We start from the raw sequence: 23569 nt of genomic DNA, 5'->3' as shown, positions 1-23569 counted from the left end.
GGGACCCTGTTAGCTTTTCACAGGTGCTGAGAAGAGGAATAATCCATTCTTACGTTGGGAAGGTTGTGTACACGGGAATGTTTGGAGAAGGCTGCTCTGTGATTGTGAAGGGAACAGGCATCTGTATGTAGGGGGTGGCTCTGGAAGAAGCAGTGTAATCTAGGAGCTGTTGTCAGAGTGACGGCAGATCTGCGGCAGGGGCTACTAACAGGGTCTGGGTAGTCTGGAGAAGGCTGTATGTGACTCCCTGCTACCCCCCTAGGGTAGAGAAGGGCAGTGAGGATGTACGGTTGATGAAGCCTCCCTCTCCAGAGTATCAGAGTCCAGACACACAGCAGGAAGAGGAGGTTGCAGCTGAGCCTTCTACCTCAGACTGCGCCCGAATTGAGCCAGACACCACCGGTCCCAGCAGCAACCAGGAGACTGTGGATTTGCTAGTCCAGACACTCCGGTGGGTTTATTTGGTGCTCACAGCAGTTATGATTTCTGAGTATTTCAGTCTCCAAACAAGACTTTAAACTCTATTTGTGGCTGCTTGTTTCTCTTGGGTAGGAATTGTTTGCGGTACTTCTTACCTCCAAATTTTCCCATCTCTAAGAAAGAGCTGAGTTCCATGAGTTCAGAAGAATTGATGGCTTTTCCTCTGGTGAGTTCAGTGCTTCTCTTTTACACTAAACTTGTGCTGGGTCTACAAATGGAAAATTTTCAGATCCTGGGTTTCTCTGCTTTGGGAATAGAGGGGTCAAATGGATGTTTCTGGAATCGTAGAATATCAGGGCTGGAAGGGATCTCAGGAGGTCATCTAGTCCAACCCCCTGCTCAAAGCAGAACCAATCCCCAGGAGTGTTCATCCTCTTGAGGAAATGTGGACACAATGTTTATTTTATCAAATCATAGCTCTTCAGAGATCTATTGGGATGCCAAATGGTGAACGATCATGGAGTTCTGCTGATTTCTTCCTCTCCTCATCCCTCTGTCAGTGGATGGAGTGTGAGCCAGCAAGTGCCTCTTATGATCCACTGAGGGTCATGCTGCTCAAGTTTAGAAATGCTAGGACGTTGTTGTCACAAGGCAACCTTAACTAGCCTGTGAAACAAAGTTTTCGGTTTTATTACTGGATTTGCTCAGGGTTTTTCCACCCATCTTTTTTCTTTTTTTTTTTAAATCAGGCAAATGAAGGCACAGTTTTTATAATGCAAACAAATGGGATGGATGGTGACCAGATGCTAAAATAAAAGGAGTGGTGTCCTTTGAGAGGCAAATCAACTTCATTTTAGCTCTGCCTAGATGCTTCTACCAGTAAATCAGGGAGGAAACCATAATGGAGTGGTGGGAGCAGGGTGTATGGGACTCTGTGGCCGCAGATAGAGGGAGGGTACACGTTAGAGTGCATCTCTGAGCTTTGGGCTCTGCTCTTGAGGGACAGGGCAGCCTGTCTGTCTAACGTTTTGTGGTAAAAGCCAGAAATGAACAGTCTAATTGGTGACTTTCTGTTGTTTTCCTGTCAGTATCAGAGGTTGGCATCTGGAGTTCCCTTCATTACTATTGGCAGATTGCAGCTGTTGGGGGAATGCTGCTGGGGGTGGGCCTTTGGTGTTTCTTGATCTTGCCCCTTGTCACAGGGTTTTGACTCACTTTTTCGTCTACCCACAGAAAGAATATTTCAAACAGTACGAGATGGGTCTGCAGAACTTGTGCAATTCCTATCAGACTCGTGCTGATGCCCGCGCCAAAGCCTGTGAGGAAAACCTCCGCAGCTCAGAGAGAAAACTTAAGGAGACAGAGGAGAAACTGCAGAAGCTGAGGACTAATATTGTGGCACTTCTGCAGAAAGTGCAGGAGGTGGGTGAGACCCCAGGTGCAGATTAAAATTACTGAGTGCCACTGGATTGGGGCCAGCTGAGACACTGAGGAAAGTTAGGACTTCACTTTGCCCACGACTTGACTTCCAGCTTTGTCTTTGGTCCTCAGTAACTCAGGGCATGGCTACACTTGCAGATGTCGAGCGCTTTGAGTTAAACGAGCCTTTGCAGAGTGCAATAGGGAAAGCGCTGCAATTGGTCCAACACTGACAGCCACAAGCGTACTGGCGTGGCTACAAGTGTATGTGAGGGGAGAGAGTGAGTTTTTTTGAGGGGCTGAGAGCATGTCAGCACGCTGTCTTGTAAGTTCAGACAGCATCACACACACACCTCGCCCACCCCACCCCCCTCTCTCTCACACACAGCATTCCACCGTAATGGTTGCATTGTCCTGGAGCAGATAAGCATGCTGGCTGTCAGAAACAGAGCTTTCAAAGGGAATATCCGCATTCCTGCAGCGATTCCAAAACCGTGAAAAGAGTAGCCACTTGACTTAAGGGGATTATGGAGGTTTCCGGAGGCTGATCAAAGCACAGTAATGCAACACCTCATTCACACTGACCCCCGGGTATTTCAGCCAAGGCGCAACAAGCGTTAATCTTCTCGCCAAGGGGGAGTACCAGGTTGTGGAGTCAGAGCGCTCTACGTGCCTTGCCAGTGTGGACGGGTAGTGAGCTAGGGCACCTGGGGCTGCTTTAATGCGCTCTAACTCGCAAGTGTAGCCAAGCCCTCAGTGTTCTATGTTGCAGGTGGGGTTAAATTCCCAGAGCCTGATTCTTCACTGCTTTATACCTTGTGTGTGGGTGCGTGATGCTGCCCCTTGTGTGAGTGATTGGGGAGTTCTGATTTACACCCCACTGTCCTCCGGTGTCAATGACTATACCAACAGCTAGGCAGAGGAGAAACATCCCTTGGCTTTGGCTTTCTGTGCCACCAGAGACCACGTGTGTAGAAGAAGCTCTGTGCACCACTCCTGGGGAAAGGGAGTACTTCATGTCTCTCAGTAGCAATCCTTGGGGCTGGTTAAGAAGTGGTGATGTGCTCTGGAGGGAATTTCTGCCCAGTTCTAAAACAGGATGGTGTCTGCTGTGGAAACTTGAGCGTAGGGTTGTACGGTGGGAGCGGAGCCTCAGGGCTCCAATAGGGTTTGGGGGATGGCTGGCTATTAATAAGGCCACAGATAGGAAAGCTGGCAGTGCTACCGGTAAGTAGCACTGCCAGCTACAGTGTAAACATCTGCAGTGTACATCACATCTGCACATGTACACATCACGTACATCTGCAGTGTAAACATGTGAAGTTCTTAGCTCCTGGAATAGCAATGAATCCTGCAGGCCGGGCTTGAGGGGGATTGGCAGGAGTGTTATGGCAAGGGTTGCTGCAGAGATTTCCGAAGAGAGAGATCACAACATTTCTCTCCCTGCTTCCCGTCCCCTGCTCCTGATGTATCTGCTGTAACATCTCTTCTTCTTCAAGTGATGGTCCCTGTTGTATTCCACTGAGGGTTTTTGTATGTGCTATGCGTCCGGAGCTGGAGAATTTGAAAGTAGTGTCAGTTGGCCCATGCATACACCCTTGCTTTGCCTTACGGTTTTGTCTGAGGTGACAAAGGGCGAGGCAGACTGACCGCATCTCCAGTTCCTTTTCACCGCCACTTGGTCTGAGTCATACCTACTAAAAAAAGAAAAGAAAAAATTAGAACTGTACATAGTTGGTTTTAGCCTAGTTTTTACTGTAGTTTAGTGTCTAGTAGTAGTTTTTAGGAGATAAGAGACTGGGGAATCCATTTACCTGTCCCTCCACCCCAACCCAGCACCCATACCTATACTGGATTATACCAAAGACGCCAGGGTTTAAGGTCTGCACCTCCTGCCCACGCTTGTTCTCAGTCAGCGACAAGCAACAACGCTGCCTCTACTGCTTGGGAGAAGCCCATGTTTCATCCAGGTGTAGCATCTGCTTGTCCTTCCCAAGCAGTAACCAGGAAGGCCGGGATCTCTGCCTCAAGAAGCACCTCATGGAGGTCTCCATGTGGCTGCAGTGAGATCCAGGCCAGGGCACCCCCGCTGTACATCAGCCTGAGAAACCCAAGAACGCGTCTCTCACCACCGAGATAGAGTCCAGTTCTGCCAGTACTACGGACCCCGTGCTGGGGCCTACTCAAGAGGCAAGGAAGCATACGCCATGTGCACGCAGTAAGTTTTCCTCCAGGCCCAAGGAGGAGGATGCACCCTCCACAAGTTCCAGCCACGGAGAAGCAGTGCGTTCCAAAGCTCACAAGCTTGACAAGAAATCACACAGGCTAGCAGATTGGCCAGTACCGAGGACCGAGATGCACACGCCTTCCGAGTCAGCCCGCCCTAAGTCAAGGGAACTGGCGGCTTTGAAACTGTCCTCCGCTCCAGCTCCACTTCCAGCTACAGAGCACATGCCACTGACTCTGGAGAGGTTGGAGATGGCGTCTGGGCCTCATGAACTCTTTGCTCTAGGGGAAGCAAGATCCTAAGCCTTCCTCTACAGTCTGTGCCTAGGGAGGTACAATTTCCAACCCAGGACTTACCTCAGTCAGATCGTGCTTCTGTCCTTTCCCCTGTAGTTTATAGCAGGGTTCTCAACCATTTTCTTTCTGAGGCCCCCACAACATGCTGCAAAATCTCCACGGCCCGCTTGTGCCACAGCTGTTTTCCTCCATATAAAATCTACAGCTGGCATTAAGGGAGAGGAAGCAGGGCCATTGCCCGGTGGCCCATGCCACAAGCAATTGCGAAACTAAGTTGCTTAGGCTTCAGCTTCAGCCCCAGGTGCTGGAGCTCAGGGCCCCAGGCTGCAGTCCTCCATGGTGGGGCTTCAGCTTTCTGCCCTGGGCCCTAACAAGTCTAACGCCAGCCATGCTTAGCGGACCCCCTCAAACCAGCATGCGGGTCGTGTGTCGTCGTCCTCCCGTGTCCCGCCACCCCACAGGAGCCCCAGACCCTGGTTGAGAACCACTAGTTTATAGGGTTCCAACAATACCAGCTTTGGAACCGGAATCCTAGTTTTCATCATCGGAGGATATGGATGGAGCACAAGGGCCACCCATCCACTGCTGCCACTACGAGTTACCCGAAGGGGCCTCCTGGCAGTACCCTCCTCTCCCCCAGCAGAGAAGCCACTGGTAACCCACTCCATGGGACCCTCTGCAGCATCTGCTGGATCCATCCCGTTGGCCACACTATGGGTCCTGGCCTCAATATTATCCATCTTCAGTATCTTCCCGTTCAGCAAGAGAGGGTTTGCCCCATCCCCGCTTCAGGCATCCTTGAGTAGGTGGTCAGAACTGGTTTTGCAGGATGAACCTCTCCGTCTGATTCCACTGGTGCTGATTCCACAGCAGGGACTATTTCCGTCCTCTCCTCCAAACACAGCAGTGATCTTGGCTCCCCCTCACCTCCAGGTGACTTTCGCCAGTTCTAAGACCTCTTAGGTGGGGGGGGTGAGGACCTTCATATTCCACTAGAGGAAGTACAGGACAAACAGCACCAGTTTCTGGGCATCCTTCAGGCCTCAGCACCAACCAGGGTGGCTCTACCAATCAACGATGCCATTCTTCAGCTGGCTGGAACTGTTTGGCACACCCCAGCCACTTGTGCACCCGCCTCCAAGGGGGCGGAAAAGCAGTACTACAGTAACTCCTCGCTTAACGCCGTCCCGGTTAATGTTTCGCTGTTACGTTGCTGATCTATTAGAGAACATGCTCGTTTAAAGCTGTGCAATGCTCCCTTGTTTGGCAGCCACCTGCTCTGTCCACTGCTTGCAGGAAGAGCAGCCTGTTGCAGCGAGCTGGTGGGGGCTTGGAACCAGGGTGGTCTGGCAGCCCCCCATTGGCTCCCCTAAGTTCCCTGTGTGGCAGCCGCCCAGCAGGGTATCAATTGCCGGGCAGTTCAGGTGTCCCCCCTCCCATTGCCATGTGCTGTTCCCGGGAGCCTCCTGCTTGCTGTGCAGGGGATGGGGGGAAGAGGGATGCTGATGTGAGGGTGTCCCTCTCCCCCTGCTCCTGTACCCCATCTCCACAGAGCATGGGGGACACACAACAGGGCTCAGGACAGAGGGAGCTTGCTGGCAGCAGCTGCTGTCTCAACTTGCTGATCTATTTAAAAAGGCAGTGTACTTAGAGTGGGGTCAGAGTACTTAAAGGGGCAATACGCATCTCTCTCTCACACACACATACACACACACCCCCCCCGCCTCGGGCACTTTGGAAAGTGGAGGGAATGGTGTGCTCCATTGGGATAGCGTGGGTGGTTCATCGTGTTCAGTTTCCGCAGGGAATGTTTGCAGCCACTGTCATGCGTTTGTGTCTCCTCCCTCTATTCACGCTGCCTTGTAGAGTGTGAGACTACATTAACAACGTGTTAACCCTTGACAGCTCAGCCGAGTGCTAGTTCATCATTTTAGCCACAAGGCATTTCCTGGGAAATATCCCATCCTCTGACTCCTCCACCTCAACCAAGCGTCACAATCCTCATTACTGTGTACAGTATTAAATTGTTTAAAACTAATACTGTGTGTGTATGTAACACTGGAACCTAATATTCCCCCCCCCACCCCCCCCCGCTTACATTAATTCTTATGGGGAAATTAGATTTCCTTAACATTGTTTCACCTAAAGTAGCATTATTCAGGAACATAACTACAACGTTAAGCGAGGAGTTACTGTACCTACAGCTAAGGGGTCTGAGTTTCTATTGTCCCACTCCTCACCCAATTCCATTGTGATCCAAGTGGCAATGGAATAGGCCAGGCAGCAGCACTCACACTGCACTCTGGCAGACAAGGGAAGCGACTGGACCTTCTGGGTCACAAGGTCTTCTCATCAGCTAGCCTCCAATTTCAGATCTCAAACTACAAATATGACTCTCAACTATAGTAAATTGGAAGACTTTACTGACAAACTCCCCCAGCAAGGTCAAGCCCGTTTCCAGGCTATCCAGGAGGAGGGCAAACTGGTCATGAGAATGGCGCTGTGGACACGGTGGATACCTCTTTGCATGTGATGGCTATGGGAATCCTAATGCAGAGGAAATCACAACTACATTCATCTGGTTTCCCCAGGGAGGTACAGAATACCATAGATTTCCCCAGGGAGGTACAGAATACCTTTCGATTAGTCTCACCTGATTAACTAGAAGACCAACAATTCCCTCCACTCCTTCAAGGATTCCAGACCCATGCTACGATCTCTGGGTAACTACACACCTGCACCCAAGCGAAAATTCTGCCACCTGCAGAGCAGTTCAGGACTCCCCAGTTCTTCCAACAACAACCCTATGAACCACCTCACAAGCGACAGAAGACCCAGCAATCCCGTCCTATGTGACTGCCTTCACAGCCTTCAGCATCACATGTTCAGTCCTCCCAGAAGCGATTTCTCTGAGTGTACTTAGAGAGCCACCAACTGCTTTGCCTCCTCCTGCCATGCACTCAGCCCACCCCCTTTGGGGGTTGTCTAGCACTCTTTTTAACAACTTGCAGAGCAATAACAGCAGACAAGTGAATCCTGGATGTCATTCAACATGGCTATACAATCAAGTTCACAACACTACCTCCTACGCATCCCTCGCCCCAATCCCTCCTCAGGGACCAGTCTCATGACAGCATCCACGCTCTAGAGGTATACTCCCTACTGCAAAGGGGGGGCAATAAAACACATTTTGCCGGACTATCAGGGCACCGCATTCTATTCCATGTATTTTCTGGTACCCAAGAAGAAGGATGGGTGGAGACCAATCCTGGACCTCCAATGGCTCAATTGTTTCATATGCAAGCCGAAGTTTGGTATGGTTACCTTAGCAGCCAACATACTGTCACTAAAAAGAGGCATGTGACTTACAGCACTTGGTATGCAAGATGCCTATTTTCACACAGACATCCAACCAACCAACAGAAGGTTCTTGAGATTCACGGTGGGCCCTCAGCTCTTCCAATACAGGGGCCTGCTGTTCGGATCCACCACTACTCCACGGGTCTTCACCAAAGATTTTTCTGTCATAGCGACCCACTTCTGGCATCAGGGTTCCTGATATTTCCGTCCCGATGACTGAATGGCTGCTAGCAGAGCAATACAGGGTCAAGCCTGGAGCCTCAACCGCCACGACACTCAGACGCCTTTCCTCCCCTGGGGGTGAGTGTAAATGTTGAAAAATAAACTCTGGTTCCAACACAGTCCCTGGATTTCATAGGGGCCTCCATCAGCATGGTCTCAGCATGGCCCTTCTTACCGAGGGACAGGTTCCAGACTGTGCAGGAACTCGTTGTCTGAGTAAACGGTCCTTCTGTTCCGGACAGGAATTGCCTATCCCTCCTTGGCCACATGGCAGCTTGCACATATGTTATCACCTTCGCTCACCTCCGACTTGGCTGTCTTTAACTGTGGCTCCAAAGAGTCTGTTCACCCACGCGACGTACCATGTACTTTCCACTGTCAGTCATAGAATAATAGAATATCAGGGTTGGAAGGGCCCTCAGGAGGTCATCTAGTCCAACCTTCTGCTCAAAGCAGGACCAGTCTCCAACTAAATCATCGCAGCCAGGGCTTTGTCAAGCCTGACCTTAAAAACTTCTAAGAAAGGGGATTCCACCACCTCCCTGGGTAACGCATTCCAGTGCTTCACCACCCTCCCAGTGAAAAAGTTTTTCCTAACATCCAATCTAAACCTTCCCCACTGCAACTTGAGATTCCTTGTTCTGTCATCTGCTACCACTAGAACAGTCTAGATCCATCCTCTTTGGAACCCCCTTTCAGGTAGTTGAAAGCAACTATCAAATCCCCCCTCATTCTTCTCTTCTGCAGACTAAATAATCCCAGTTCCCTCAGCCTCTCCTCATAAGTCGTGTTCCAGTCCCCTAATCATTTTTGTTGCTTTCCGCTGGACACTTTCCAATTTTTCCACATCCTTCTTGTAGTGTGGGGCCCAAAACTGGACACAGCACTCCAGATGAGGCCTCACCAGTGTCGAATAGAGGGGAACGATCACGTCCCTCGATCTGCTGGCAATGCCCCTACTTATACACCCCAAAATGCCATTTGCCTTCCTGGCAACCAGGGCACACTGCTGACTCATATCCAGTTTCTTGTCCACTGTAACCCCTAGGTCCTTTTCCGCAGAACTGCTGCCTAGCCATTTGGTCCCTAGTCTGTAGCGGTGCATGGGATTCTTCCCTCCTAAGTGCAGGAGTCTGCACTTGTCCTTATTGAACCTCATCAGATTTCTTTTGGCCCAATCCTCTAATTTGTCTAGGTCCCTCTGTATCCTATCCCTACCCTCCAGCGTATCTACCACTCCTCCCAGTTTAGTGTCATCTGCAAACTTGCTGAGGGTGCAATCCACACCATCCTCCAGATCATTTATGAAGATATTGAACAAAACCGGCCCCAGGACCGACCCTTGGGGCACTCCACTTGATACCGGCTGCCAACTAGACATGGAGCCATTGATCACTACCCGTTGAGCCCGACAATCTAGCCAACTTTCTACCCACCTTATAGTGCATTCATCCAGCCCATACTACTTTAACTTGCTGACAAGAATACTGTGGGAGACCGTGTCAAAAGCTTTGCTAAAGTCAAGGAACAACACGTCCACTGCTTCCCCTCATCCACAGAGCCAGTTATCTCGTCATAGAAGGCAATTAGATTAGTCAGCCATGACTTTCCCTTGATGAATCCATGCTGACTATTCCTGATCACTTTCCTCTCGTCTAAGTGCTTCAGAATTGATTCCTTGAGGACCTGCTCCATGATTTTTCCAGGGACTGAGGTGAGGCTGACTGGCCTGTAGTTCCCCGGATCCTCCTTCTTCCCTTTATTAAAGATGGGCACTACATTAGCCTTTTTCCAGTTGTCCGGGACCTCCCCCGATCGCCATGAGTTTTCAAAGATAATGACCAATGGCTCTGCAGTCACATCCGCCAACTCCTTTAGCACTCTCGGATGCAGCGCATCCGACCCCATGGACTTGTGCTCGTCCAGCTTTTCTAAATAGTCCCGAACCACTTCTTTCTTCACAGAGGGCTGGTCACCTCCTCCCCATGCTGTGCTGCCCAGTGCAGCAGTCTGGGAGCTGACCTTGTTCATGAAGACAAAGGCAAAAAAAGCATTGAGTACATTAGCTTTTTCCACATCCTCTGTCACTAGGTTGCCTCCCTCATTCAGTAAGGGGCTCACACTTTCCTTGACTTTCTTCTTGTTGCTAACATACCTGAAGAAACCCTTCTTGTTACTCTTAGCATCTCTTGCTAGCTGCAACTCCTGGTGTGATTTGGCCTTCCTGATTTCACTCTTGCATCCCCGAGCAATATTTTTATACTCTTCCCTGGTCATTTGTCCAGTCTTCCACTTCTTGTAAGCTTCCTTTTTGTGATTAAGATCAGCAAGGATTTCACTGTTAAGCCAAGCTGGTTGCCTGCCATATTTACTATTCTTTCTACATATCGGGATGGTTTGTCCCTGTAACCTCAATAAGGATTCTTTAAAATACAGCCAGCTCTCCTGGACTCCTTTCCCCGTCATGTTGTTCTCCCAGGGGATCCTGCCCATCATTTCCCTGAGGTTGTCAAAGTCTGCTTTTCTGAAGTCCAGGGTCCGTATTCTGCTGCTCTTCTTTCTTCCCTGTGTCAGGATCCTGAACTCTACCATCTCATGGTCACTGCCTCCGAGGTTCCCATCCACTTTTGCTTCCCCCACTAATTCTTCCCGGTTTGTGAGCAGCAGGTCAAGAAGAGCTCCCCCACTAGTTGGCTCCTCCAGCACTTGCACCAGGAAATTGTCCCCTACGTTTTCCAAAAACTTCCTGGATTGTCTGTGCCCCGCTGTATTGCTCTCCCAGCAGATATCAGGATGATTGAAGTCGCCAATGAGAACCAGGGCGTGCGATCTAGTAGCTTCTGCGAGTTGCCGGAAGAAAGCCTCGTCCACCCCATCCCCCTGGTCTGGTGGTCTATAGTAGACTCCCACCACGACATCACCCTTGTTGCTCACGCTTCTAAACTTAATCCAGAGACACTCAGGTTTTTCTGCAGTTTTATACCGAGCTCTGAGCAGTCATACTGCTCTCTTACATACAATGCAACTCCCCCACCTTTTCTGCCCTGCCTGTCCTTCCTAAACAGTTTCTATCCATCCATGACAGTACTCCAGTCATGTGAGTTATCCCACCAAGTCTCTGTTATTCCAGTCACATCATAATTCCTTGACTGTGCCAGGACTTCCAGTTCTCCCTGCTTGTTTCCCAGGCTTCTTGCATTTGTGTATAGGCACTTGTGATAACTTGCTGTTTGTCCTGCTTTCTTAGTATGAGGCAGGAGCCCTCCCCTCTCTCTCTCTCTCCTGCTCGTGCCTCCTCCCGGTATCCCACGTCCCCACTTACCTCAGAGCTTAGGTTCCCCTGGTGAATCTAGTTTAAAGCCGTCCTCGCAAGCAGGCTGGCTAACCTAGTGAAGATGCTCTTCCCTCTCTTCGTTAGGTGGAGCCCATCTCTGCCAGCACTCCTCCTTCTTGGAACACATTCCCATGGTCAAAGAATCCAAAGCCTTCTCTCCGACATCACCTGCGTAGCCATTTGTTGACTTCCACGATTCGACGGTCTCTACCCAGACCTTTTCCTTCCACGGGGAGGATGGACGAGAACACCACTTGCTTCTCAAACTCCTTTATCCTTCTTCCCAGAGCCACGTAGTCTGCAGTGATCCGCTCAAGGTCATTCTTGGCAGTATCATTGGTGCCCACGTGAAGAAGCAGGAAGGGGTAGCGATCCGAGGGCTTGATGAGTCTCGGCAGTCTCTCCGTCACATCGTGAATCCTGGCTCCTGGCAAGCAGCAGACTTCTCGGTTTTCCTGGTTGGGGCGGCAGATAGATGACTCAGTCCCCCTGAGGAGAGAGTCCCCGACCACCACCACCCGCCTCCTCCTCTTGGGAGTGGTGGTTGTGGAACCCCCATCCCTTGGACAGTGCATCTCATGCCTTCCAATCGGCGGAGTCTCGTTCTGTTCCCTTCCCTCAGATGTATCATCTAGTCCACTCTCCGCATTAGTACCTGTGGAGAGAACATGAAAACAGTTGCTTACCTGTATCTGCATTGCTGGTACATGGACACTCCCCTTTCTTCTTCTGGAGGTCACATGCTACCAAATTTCTTCACCATCCTACTGTCCCCGCTGCGCAGCCTGCTCTGAATCTTCAGAACGTTGTGCCTGTAGAAGCATATCCTGATGTCTGTCCAGGAAATCTTCAGTTTCTCTTATGCAACGCAGGGTCGATACTTGTTTCTCCAGACCTTATAGAATCATAGAATATCAGGGTTGGAAGGGACCTCAGGAGGTCATCTAGTCCAACCCCCTGCTCAAAGCAGGACCAATCCCCAATTAAATCATCCCAGCCAGGGCTTTGTCAAGCCTGACCTTAAAAACCTCTAAGGAAGGAGATTCTACCACCTCCCTAGGTAACGCATTCCAGTGTTTCACCACCCTCCTAGTGAAAAAGTTTTTCCTAATATCCAACCTAAACCTCCCCCACTGCAACTTGAGACCATTACTCCTTGTTCTGTCATCAGCTACCACTGAGAACAGTCTAGATCCATCCTCTTTGGAACCCCCTTTCGGGTAGTTGAAAGCAGCTATCAAATCCCCCCTCATTCTTCTCTTCTGCAGACTAAACAATCCCAGTTCCCTCAGCCTCTCCTCGTAAGTCATGTGTTCCAGACCCCTAATCATTTTTGTTGCCCTTCACTGGACTCTCTCCAATTTATCCACATCCTTCTTGTAGTGTGGGGCCCAAAACTGGACACAGTACTCCAGATGAGGCCTCACCAATGTCGAATAGAGGGGGACGATCACGTTCCTCGATCTGCTCACTATGCCCCTACATATACATCCCAAAATGCCATTGGCCGCCTTGGCAACAAGGGCACACTGCTGACTCATATCCAGCTTCTTGTCCACTGTCACCCCTAGGTCCTTTTCCGCAGAACTGCTGCCTAGCCATTCTGTCCCTAGTCTGTAGCTGTGCATTGGGTTCTTCCGTCCTAAGTGCAGGACCCTGCACTTATTCTTATTGAACCTCATGAGATTTCTTTTGGTGCAATACTCCAATTTGTCTAGGTCCCTCTGTATCCTATCCCTGCCCTCCAGCGTATCTACCACTCCTCCCAGTTTAGTATCATCCGCAAATTTGCTGAGAGTGCAATCTACACCATCCTCCAGATCATTTATGAAGATATTGAACAAAACCGGCCCCAGGACCGACCCGTGGGGCACTCCACTTGACACCGGCTGCCAACTAGACATGGAGCCATTGATCACTACCCGTTGAGCCCGACAATCTAGCCAACTTTCTACCCACCTTATAGTGCATTCATCCAGCCCATACTTCTTTAACTTGCTGACAAGAATACTGTGGGAGACCGTGTCAAAAGCTTTGCTAAAGTCAAGGAACAATACATCTACTGCTTTCCCTTCCCTTGGTGAATCCATGCTGACTGTTCCTGATCACTTTCCTCTCATGTAAGTGCTTCAGGATTGATTCTTTGAGGAGCTGCTCCATGATTTTTCCAGGGACTGAGGTGAGGCTGACTGGCCTGGAGTTCCCAGGATCCCCCTTCTTCCCTTTTTTAAAGATTGGCACTACATTAGCCTTTTTGCAGTCATCCGGGACTTCCCCCGTTCGCCACGAGTTTTCAAAGATAATGGCCAATGGCTCTGCAATCACAGCCGCCAATTCCTTTAGCACTCTCGGATGCAACTCGTCCGGCCCATGGACTTGTGCACATCCAGCTTTTCTAAATAGTCCCTAACCACCTCTTTCTCCACAGAGGGCTGGCCATCTATTCCCCATGTTGTGATGCCCAGCGCAGCAGTCTGGGAGCTGACCTTGTTAGTGAAGACAGAGGCAAAAAAAGCATTGAGTACATTAGCTTTTTCCACATCCTCTGTCACTAGGAGTATCTTGCCTCCCTCATTCATTAAGGGGCCCACACTTTCCTTGGCTTTCTTCTTTTTGCCAACATACCTGAAGAAACCCTTCTTGTTACTCTTGACATCTCTCGCTAGCTGCAGCTCCAGGTGCGATTTGGCCCTCCTGATTTCATTCCTACATGCCTGAGCAATATTTTTATACTCTTCCCTGGTCATTTGTCCAACCTTCCACTTCTTGTAAGCTTCTTTTTTATGTTTAAGATCCGCTAGGATTTCACCGTTAAGCCAAGCTGGTCGCCTGCCATATTTACTATTCTTTCGACGCATCGGGATGGTTTGTCCCTGTAACCTCAACAGGGATTCCTTGAAATACAGCCAGCTCTCCTGGACTCCTTTCCCCTTCATGTTAGTCCCCCAGGGGATCCTACCCATCTCTTCCATGAGAGAGTCGAAGTCTGCTTTCCTGAAGTCCAGGGTCCGTATCCTGCTGCTTACCTTTCTTCCCTGTGTCAGGATCCTGAACTCAACCAACTCATGGTCACTGCCTCCCAGATTCCCATCCACTCTTGCTTCCCCCACTAATTCTTCCCGTTTTGTGAGCAGCAGGTCAAGAAAAGCTCCCCCCCTAGTTGGCTCCTCTAGCACTTGCACCAGGAAATTGTCCCCTACGCTTCCCAAAAACTTCCTGGATTGTCTATGCACCGCTGTATTGCTCTCCCAGCAGATATCAGGAAAATTAAAGTCACCCATGAGAACCAGGGTGTGCGATCTAGTAGCTTCTGCGAGCTGCCGAGTAAGTAAGTAACCTTGAACCTTCTCTTCCAATATGGAGACCAGCTTGCACTTTGTACAGACAAAGTAGCTTCTGTCCTGTGGAAGAAAGACAAACATGGCACATCCAGTGCAGGTCACAACAGCTGAACACTCTCCATCCATATTATCGTCCTTCTACGAGCTTCCACAGGAGTTGTAGTAACTACTCAGAAAAGCTGGCAAGATGTACGCCTCAGTGGGCTCTCCCCAGGCAAACTCCCTCTGTTAGCCTGTCTGCTGTTCGCCGCTCAGCTGATTCGCAGCTGGCTGGCTTTTTATAACAGTCAGGCCTACTCAGGGCTCACCTGGAACAAAGCACTCCCAATTCACACTTTTCAAACAACCAATCAAGCACATGGTCAAACTGTCCCCACAACAGACACGCAAGATACTCACCAACACAGCCTCCCTAATGCAGCCCTTAGTGTACCTCCTCTCAAACAGATCCCAGGCAAACTCCTTCTGTTAGCCTCTCTGCTGTTTGCCGCTCAGCTGGTTCGCAGCTGACTGGCTTTTTGTAACAGTCCCCCGAGAGGTGCTTTCTTCCCTCCTCTGGTGGATGGACCTGAGCTAGGGATGCACTGGGATGCTTTTTCTCCCATCATTCCTTGACACAACAATCATCACAAACACATGGCTCGCCAGGTGGGGCGCCCACATGGGCGAGCGCATGACACAAAGGTCTTGGACCCCTCAGGAATCCAGAATGCACATCAACATCCTGGAGCTTCAGGTAGTATGGAGAGCGTCTCGCATTTCTTCCATCCATTTGCTCCCATCATGTTCTCATCATTTCTGACAACACCACCAGTGTTTGTTACATTATCAAACATGGGGGCACGAGATCAACTACACTCTGTGTGGAAGCAGTTCATCTGTGGAATTGGTGCACTGCCCACAAGATCCTGTTGTCAGCAGCCTATCTTCTGGGGACTCAGAACATGATTTCAGACTCTCTCAGCAACAAATACATAGTCGATCACGATTGGGAGCTTCACGACACCATAGTTAACGACGTTTTCAGCCTATGGGGGACTCCAACCAGGGACCTTCTTGCCTCCCACACCTACAGCAAGTGCAGCACATACTGCTCGGGGGCGGGGGGGGCTCTGCACCCATTCCCGAGGCAATGCCCTTGTCCTCCACTGGTCAGACCAGATCAATTACTCCTTTCCCCCTCTACCTCTGCTGCCACAAGTCCCCCACAAGATTAGATAGGAGAGGGTCATGATTATTCTGATCACCCCTTTCTGGCCAGGCCCGTTCTGGTTTCCCCACCTTCTTCTCCTGTCAGCTTCTCCCTCGCTTCCTCTGCCAACTTTCCTGGAGCTGCTCACCCAACATGGCAGCAGGATCAGGCATCCTGATCCACAGATGCTTCACCTCAGAGCTTGGTTTTTGGATGGGCATCTTCGCTAGAATGAGAATGTTTGTTGGCAGTACATCATTTGAGATTTCTAAGAGCAGATTAGACAAACACCTGTCAGAGATGGTCTAGATAATACTTAGTCCTGCTGTGACTGGGGACTGGACTACATAATCTCTTGAGGTCCCTTCCTGTCCTATAATTCTAAAACATCCTCTCAAGCAGCAGGAAAGAGTCCACAAGAGTCCACAAAGCTCAAGCTAGTGGGCCAAATGGAAGCGCTTTGCCTCCTGTCCCAACAGAGGGGCCTTGTCCCTGTGGACTTCCCCCCCATGGAAGGGCACTCCCTATTTACGTATCCATTGGCTACCAGGTTTTGAAAGTGTCTCCTGAGAACTTTCCCGCCCATTCAACTTATTGATCCCCAGTGGGACCTCTACTTCGTTCTCTTGACATTTAATGAAATTGCCCTTTGAGCCACTGGCTTCATGTCCCTGTCCCTCCTTTCCATGAAGGTTGCCTTCCTGGGGTTATTACTTCCCATGAGAAGGATAAGTGAACTGAGGGCAATGAGGGCGGACCCCCCTTTCACCAAGTTCCATAGTGACAAAGTTGCCCTGGGCCAGTACCCCAAGTTTCTGCAAAGGTTGTTTCTTGCTTTCATCTCACCCAACCAATGCACTTACCTGCTTTCTTGCCGAAGCCTCATGCCTCAGCGGAGGAGTGGCGCCTTCACTCCCTTGATCTCTGTAGGGCCTTGGCCTTCTACCTGCAGAGGACGAGACCATTCAGGAAGTCCTCTAGACTGTTTGTTGAAAGGATTAAGGGGCAGGCAATCTCCACACAGAAGATGTCTAAGTGAATTTCAGGGTGCATTATGCTCTGCTGTTGGTTATTGGGTCAGCCTCCACTCCTTGGGGGGAGAGCCCATTCCACAAGAGCTCAAGCATCTACTACACTCTCCCTTCACAATGTACTGCTTCCAGACATATGCAGGGCATCCACGTGGAGTTCAGTATGAACGTTTGTTGCTCATTACACCTTGGTGCAAAACTCTGGGATGGATGCCTTGTTTGGCACAGCTGTCTTCTGGACCACCATTCCATCCTCTTCCTTGCACCCGCCTCCAAATTAGGTACAGCTTGTTAATCACCCTCAGTGGAATACAGTAGGGACCATCACTCAAAGAAGAGGAGGCGATTACTTACATGCAACTGGAGGTTGTTGGAGATGTGTGGTCCCTATCTGTATTCCACTTCCCACCCTCTTTTCCCTCCGCTGTGCATCTGTTCAGTTTGTGGTGGAGAAGGAACTGAGGCCAGGGTCAGTCCACCCTGCCTTTTATTGCCTTGGACAAAACGATGAGGTGAAGCAAGGGCCCATGAGCCTACCAGCAAACATTACTACTTTCAAATTCTTGGCTCTGGGCACGCGCTTAAACCCTCAGTGGAATACAGATAAGAGACCATACATCTCGAAGGGCCTCCCATCCACGTAAGTAACCTCCTCTTGCGCCTTTGGTTTCAGGACATCGATATTAATACTGATGATGAGCTGGATGCATATATTGAGGATCTGATCACCAAGGGAGACTGAGCAGTCCAGACCCCGCACTGGCAAGCAGCATGGAGGAGTTGGTCCCTGTGATCTCTGAGATGTGGATTCCTGCAGTGGAGGGGACCCAAGCAGCGCATGAAAGGGGAGGGCCATTAGACTGTGTATCATATTGGTGTGTCGGTGTACAACCTGTTCTTGTGATTTTACATGCAAAAGACATTGGTGCTGTTGGCAGGACAGTTTTTAACATTGTAGTTCTTCAAATCTCTTCCCTTTGTTTATAAATATTTATTTTTTAAAAGAAACAGGAACTGTGCCTGGTATGACAGGAGGGTATCTGTGTTTGTGTTTTGTTTTGTTTGTGTTTTGTGTTGTTTTTTTTTTCCCCCCTTCAGTGCAGTAAAAGTGCAAGAACCTTTTTCCTTTGGCGGTATGCTGGTAATCTGTGCCCAGTTCTTGGCACCAGAACATCCTCTCCAGCACCTTGTACCTGATGCCTCTTCAGATAAAGAAAGGAAAAATCTAGCAACAACTTGATGGAAACACCTACTCTGAGGCCTTGAGTGACTGAGCAGAAGCTGGATGGGGCTTGGACCCTCAGGGCTATGGTAACTGGGTCATAGGAGGCTCAGAGCTAGGGATTCTAACTACACAAGGAGATCAGTGCACACATTCTTCATTGATGGGATGGGATGTGAACCTTAAGGACGCTGTAGCTAAGCATGGATGGTGGGGTCTTCAGAGCCCTCATTACACAGCCATAGGATCAAACAGGGGCAATGGGGCTCTGTTAGCAGGCCTAGGAAGCTTAGACCTACTGATGCTTTAATGGGGGGTGGGTGGGGGGAGAGGCTCTCAGTGCTGGGACTGAGCCTGCTGGGGTCCTGGTACCTTGTGATTTCTCAGGGCAGGGAAGTGCAAGGGTTAGAGTGCAAGGTTTCTACTACTTCTACAGCCCCATATTGCACATTCTTTACCAGTGCTGCCATTGTTTGAGATGTGAATTGTGAGGGGCAGATGGACTCCCTGACTAGCTCAAAATAAAGCTGACCCTGTGTTCTAAGTGCCACTCCCTCTGCTCTTTCTTGCTTTGCTCCACTTGGTCTCTTCCAGTTGTTTTTAACTAGAGCACTGGAAATGGAGCTGTTCCCCCTTTTAGTCATTGGATTGCACCCAGCCCCAGCTCAGCAGGAAGGATGAGCCCTGTCCTCTCTAATGTGGGGGTTGGAGGCTGTATTTAAAACTGGTAGGGCAGTGGCTCTCAACCAGGGGTCTGGTGCCCCGTGGGGGATCACATGAAGGCTTCAGAGGGTCTGCAAAGCAGGGCCAGTGTTAGACGTGTTGAAGCTTGGGACAGAAAGCCCTAGCCCCACCTCATAGGGCTGCAGCCCTGCCACTTGGGGCTGAAGATGAAGCCTGAGCAACTTAGCTTCATGGGGCCCTCTGTGGTACGTAGCCCCAGATAGTTGCTCTGCTTACTCGCCCCTAAGGCTGGCCCTGGCTTTTCTATGTGGAAAAAGCTGTTGTGGCACAGGTGGGCCATGGAGTTTTTATAGCATGTTCCGGGAGCCTCAGAAAGGAACAGGTGGAGAACCCCTGTGCTAGGGGCCAGGGTCTGTCACAGACATGGGGCACCCCAGGCAGGCTGGTGGTGTGTTTATGCAGTAGCCATCCATGCTCACTCACCAAGGGGGCTGACTAAGCCTCATCACTCCCCTTCTCTCTGTGCCAAAACTGCTCTAGGAAATGCCCCTTCGCTTTGGGGAAATGCAGATCGTGTTAACCGAAAAAGCTCTTGGTATAGGCACTGGCATTCTAGCAAGAGCGGCATGCTCACGGTGACCTCTTCCCACAAGCAAAAGCTCAAGAGGGGAGCTTATGTTATAACCCTTAGGGCACTGAGACGTGTGTTAACTCCCAGCACATTCAGCCTCCCTTCCTCTCCTGCACCCTCACCTTACTCCAAAAGCTTCAGCTGCCCTGCCCAGCCTCCCAGCTGACTTGCATGTCTGCCTCTGAACTGCTGCTGCCTCCCTTGGCCAGAAACCCTTCCTCTTCCTTAGCACAGTGTCGCCCGTAGACTCCTGTCCCTGGGCCATTCCCTGGATGGTGTCCGTCTCATTGGAGGGATGCTACTTTGTGCCTCCCCCAGTTAACCAGAGGGCGGCTGGTTTCAAAGGGTTAAAAGATTAAGTGCCCAGTCTCTAAAAGCTTGTTTGGCCTCAGTACGCACTGCTGCAATACGAATAATTTTCCATCATTTTCCTAGCTAACAGCTACTTCCTGCTGGGCAAACTACTGTTCTAATGGCCTCATGCCGTGTAGCAAACAAGAGCAGGATATACTGCCCTGCTCAGACTCTTCACTGTGATTCCAGTAATAAAGCCTACAGGCCCCTCATCCAACAGCTGGACAACACTAAAAAATGTCAGCAACAGAAACCTCTCCAGGGAAAGTACTTAAATCCAGCAGATATTAACAAGGCCTGTAAATAATATGAGGCCAACATTGTGGCTCTGTGACGCTGAGGGATCCTTTGCATTAGGGAAAATTAAAGCTTTTGTTGCGGGGGAGGATTTGTACACACAACCAAACACAGCCTGGATTGCTGAGGAATGCACAAAGAAATGTCCGAGAGGTGCAGAGCCCTCTGACCCCACAGCTGTAAGAAATGTTCAAGCAAATACTAGGAAAAATGTTTTCCTCTGGCGTAGAGGAGGTTCTGCCAAACTGACGCCAAACCAGAAAGGAAACAAGAGATCCATCTTCATTATATAGGGTCAGCTATTTAAACCCCTCTAAAATCTGAATCCTCACCAGCCCATTTGTGAAGAGGTGTAAAGAGTTAAACTCATGTAAACCGATGACCAATGGTGAAAGGAAGAAGCATCTGTGTGCTGCTTTGGTCTCCTGGGTCCATAGCCATTGCTTTCACAGTTGGTGGCCTGTATCCTCTGCCCTTCAGGTAGGTTAAAAACTAGCTCAGAAGTCAAAGCTGAGTGAGTGCTGCACGCTGGCTAGCCGGGCAGTTCTGTGGGGAGGGGAAACTAGTGCTGCTCCTGGCAAAGACAGGGGAGGCTTCAAAACGCTGGCGGCTCTTCGAGAGCAGTCAATAGTGTGGGGTCTCTACTAACCCTGGGCATGCGCTAGACAAGTACTCACCCTGGACATTCTGCACTATGTCTGCAAGGGTGGGTGAGTTCCCATGGGCATTTCGGCTCCCTGCACTGTTACCTCCAGCCTCCCTCCTATCCAGGTTCTTATACCGCCTTCAGCCTTGTGTCCCAGCTCCTTCCAGTGGTGACTGACATCTGTCCGGTTTGCTCCCTCCCTCGCAAAGGGAACTCACACACAATCTGCTCTCTGGTCACTGTCCTCTCAGCTCCTGGACGTACTGGCAACACACTGAGCCACCTGGCTTACTGAGGACCTAACATTACAGTAGAACATCAGAGTTATGAACTGACTGGTCCACCACACACCTCATTTGGAACCAGAAGTACACAATCAGGCAGCAGCAGCAGAGCCAAAGAAAACAAATACAGAACAGGACTGTGTTAAGTGTAAATTACTAAAAAATAAAGGGAACATTATAAAAAGGATTTGACAAGGTGAGGAAACTGTCTGTGCTTGTTTCATTTAAATTAAGATGATTAAAAGCAGCATTTTTCTTCCGTGTATTAAAGTTTCAAAGCTGTATTAAGTCATTTTTCAGCTGTAAACTTTTGAAAGCGTATTTTGTTCAGTTACAAACAACCACCATTCCCGTGGGGTTTGTAACTCTGAGGTTCTACTGTACCAAAACACCAAGCAGCTGTTGTGAGAAAACAGCCCGCAGGTGGCGCCCAAGGCAAGAAGCATGACACGGCCCCTTGGCCAGGAATTTACTGACGGTGCAGGACTGCTGTCTTACCCAGAGCGCTTCTGCACCAGCCGTTTTCACACAGATTCAGATTTTCCTAAGGCCAGAAGGGACCATTGCCATCATCTAGTCTGACTTCTTGCACATTGCAGGCCCCAGAACCTCGCCCACCCACTCCTATACTAGACCCCTGAGCTCTGGCTGAGGTACTAAAGGCCTCAAATCCTGATTTAAAGACTTCATGTTACAGAGAATCTGCCATTTACACTAAACCTGCAAGTGACCTGGGCCCCATACTGCAAAGGAAGGCAAAAAAACCCAATGTCTCTGCCAATCTGATTTTCCTGACCCGAAATATTCACATCAATTAAACCCTGAGCATATAGGCAAGACATGGTCCAGAAGGCACAGCAGAAGGGAGGGACTGGCGGGTGGGTGAGGATCTAATGACTCTGGCTGGGTGTGGTAGTTTTCAAGTGAATATAGTGCTGAGGAAATTTCAGCCCTGGAGACTGGGCTCCTAGCCACAGGAACCATTCTGGGAAGCAGCAGTGCTGCGAGTTTTCCCCACCCTCCCCTCAAGCGTCAGAGAGTTTAAGAGGAGAGGAGACAAACGAACCATCCAGTCTGACCTGTATAGCAGAGGCTACTAGCCTCAGCCAGCACCCACACACTAACCCAGCAGCCGAATCGAGACAAGGTATTACAGCCCACAGGAGACTTGGTAGGTGCCACAAGCTGAGACTAGAGGGGTCCAAGGTGCACCAGTGCCTGAGGCCCCCACGCTGGCCAGGAAACGATTCAGTGAGGAATACCCAGATAATCCTGGCAAGTGACCCACACACTGCAGGAGGAAGGAGAAAAAGCTGAGCTGGGGGAAAATTCCTGCCTGACCCCACATATGGTGATCAGTTAGCCCCTGAGCATGGGAGGAAGAACCAGGCAGCCAAGAGAGAGAGAGAATGCTCATACCCTGTCAGCGCCCTGGCCCACCCGCCATCCCTGATGCAGCCGAAGACTACACTGGGGTGGGAATCCCTTCCTGGCCCCTGTAGGTGATCTGAAGCATGAGCTTTTAGGATCATAAATCATAAACTGGGACTGAGCCCCAGGGCTGCTGAGCCCTGCTCCCCACCATCACAAGCAATCGGGCTGAGGGGCAGTGCACTCTCGATGGCCCATTCAGTTCTTGCAGTGGAGGTAAATAGTGACAGCTGGGGCTCATGTACAGCAAACACCTCCCTGCTGGGAGCTGCGCTGAGACCAGGTAAACTCATTGCACAGTGACACAGGACACTGAGCCTCCAGCAGCTGGTGACCATGGCTGGCTATTGCTGACCTGCACCATGTTTGACACGGTGCCCTAGAGGTTAAAGGCCCTACTTCCTGATCAAGGCTCTTTGTACTAGGGAAATGATGGGACAAGGCACAGGAGGATGGAGAGTCCAGCCCAAGATCTCTCCCTCTCCCTCCCCCTGAACCAGCCAGTGGCTTTGGAAACTGTCCTAACCTTGTCACCATCACTGTCCCCATTCTGCCTCCTCTGTGCCCTGGTATGTGACTGCTGCTACCGCTGTGAAGGGAGGGGGACGAGGTGCAGTTCAGCTGCTAGGATCAGGGCTAAGCAGAGCAGAGAAGCCCCCTCTGAAGGAGCAGTCAGGGAGCAGGCCAATGAAGCACCCCATTGTCCCGGTGGTGGGACCGTCAGCCATGTGGGTGGAGATGTTAATCCCCACGTGCTGCCCCATCACCGGGGAAACCTCCTGCAGAGGGAGAGGCATCCCCAGCCCCTGCCAGGGCACCCTGGTGCTGACCCTGCCTTTGTTGGCTCCACTGGGTTTGTTTGGGGAGATAAGCAGAGCCTCTTCCTCTTCCTGCCAGCCGCCAGCTCCCCGCTGCAGCTGTCTGGAAGCACCCGCTTCCCCTGCAATGAAAAGGGTCAGCTGGTGCCTCCCCCTCCACCCAGAAGGGAGCGAGTCAGGCCCAGCGCACATCCCAAGGTGCAGCAGGACGGGCGCAGCCAAGCCACACACACTGGGCCCTTGTCTTATGCTGTGAGCTGCTGGCATCCTCTCTCCACTCGCAGGGCCCCTGCCTGGGGGGCCAGCACTGGGGGAAGAGGAGTGAGCCCCTATCGGAGGCTCTATCTGAGGGCTGAGATC

General features: G+C 50.5%; 1 protein-coding gene across 3 annotated transcripts in view; it reads left to right on the top strand.

Moving 5' to 3' along the window:
• The window catches only part of MORC2 (MORC family CW-type zinc finger 2), a 120431-nt gene extending 99187 nt beyond the window's left edge, over positions 1 to 21244 (top strand). For 2 of the 3 annotated variants that reach the window (XM_077834864.1, XM_077834863.1), the window contains exons 23-26: positions 263 to 451; positions 553 to 646; positions 1654 to 1842; positions 17516 to 21244. In XM_077834864.1, coding sequence (XP_077690990.1) covers positions 263 to 451; positions 553 to 646; positions 1654 to 1842; positions 17516 to 17584 — 541 coding nt within the window. In that variant the 3' untranslated portion in view covers positions 17585 to 21244. Of the gene's footprint in view, positions 1 to 262; positions 452 to 552; positions 647 to 1653; positions 1843 to 17515 lie in introns of those variants that run through there. The other variant, XM_077834865.1, reaches the window with a different exon arrangement.
• Positions 21245 to 23569: the final 2325 nt, after the last annotated feature.

The sequence above is a fragment of the Eretmochelys imbricata genome, chromosome 15 (assembly GCF_965152235.1).
Source record: "Eretmochelys imbricata isolate rEreImb1 chromosome 15, rEreImb1.hap1, whole genome shotgun sequence".
NCBI classification, from domain to species: Eukaryota; Metazoa; Chordata; order Testudines; family Cheloniidae; genus Eretmochelys; species Eretmochelys imbricata.
This window is presented reverse-complemented; position numbering and strand designations above follow the sequence as displayed.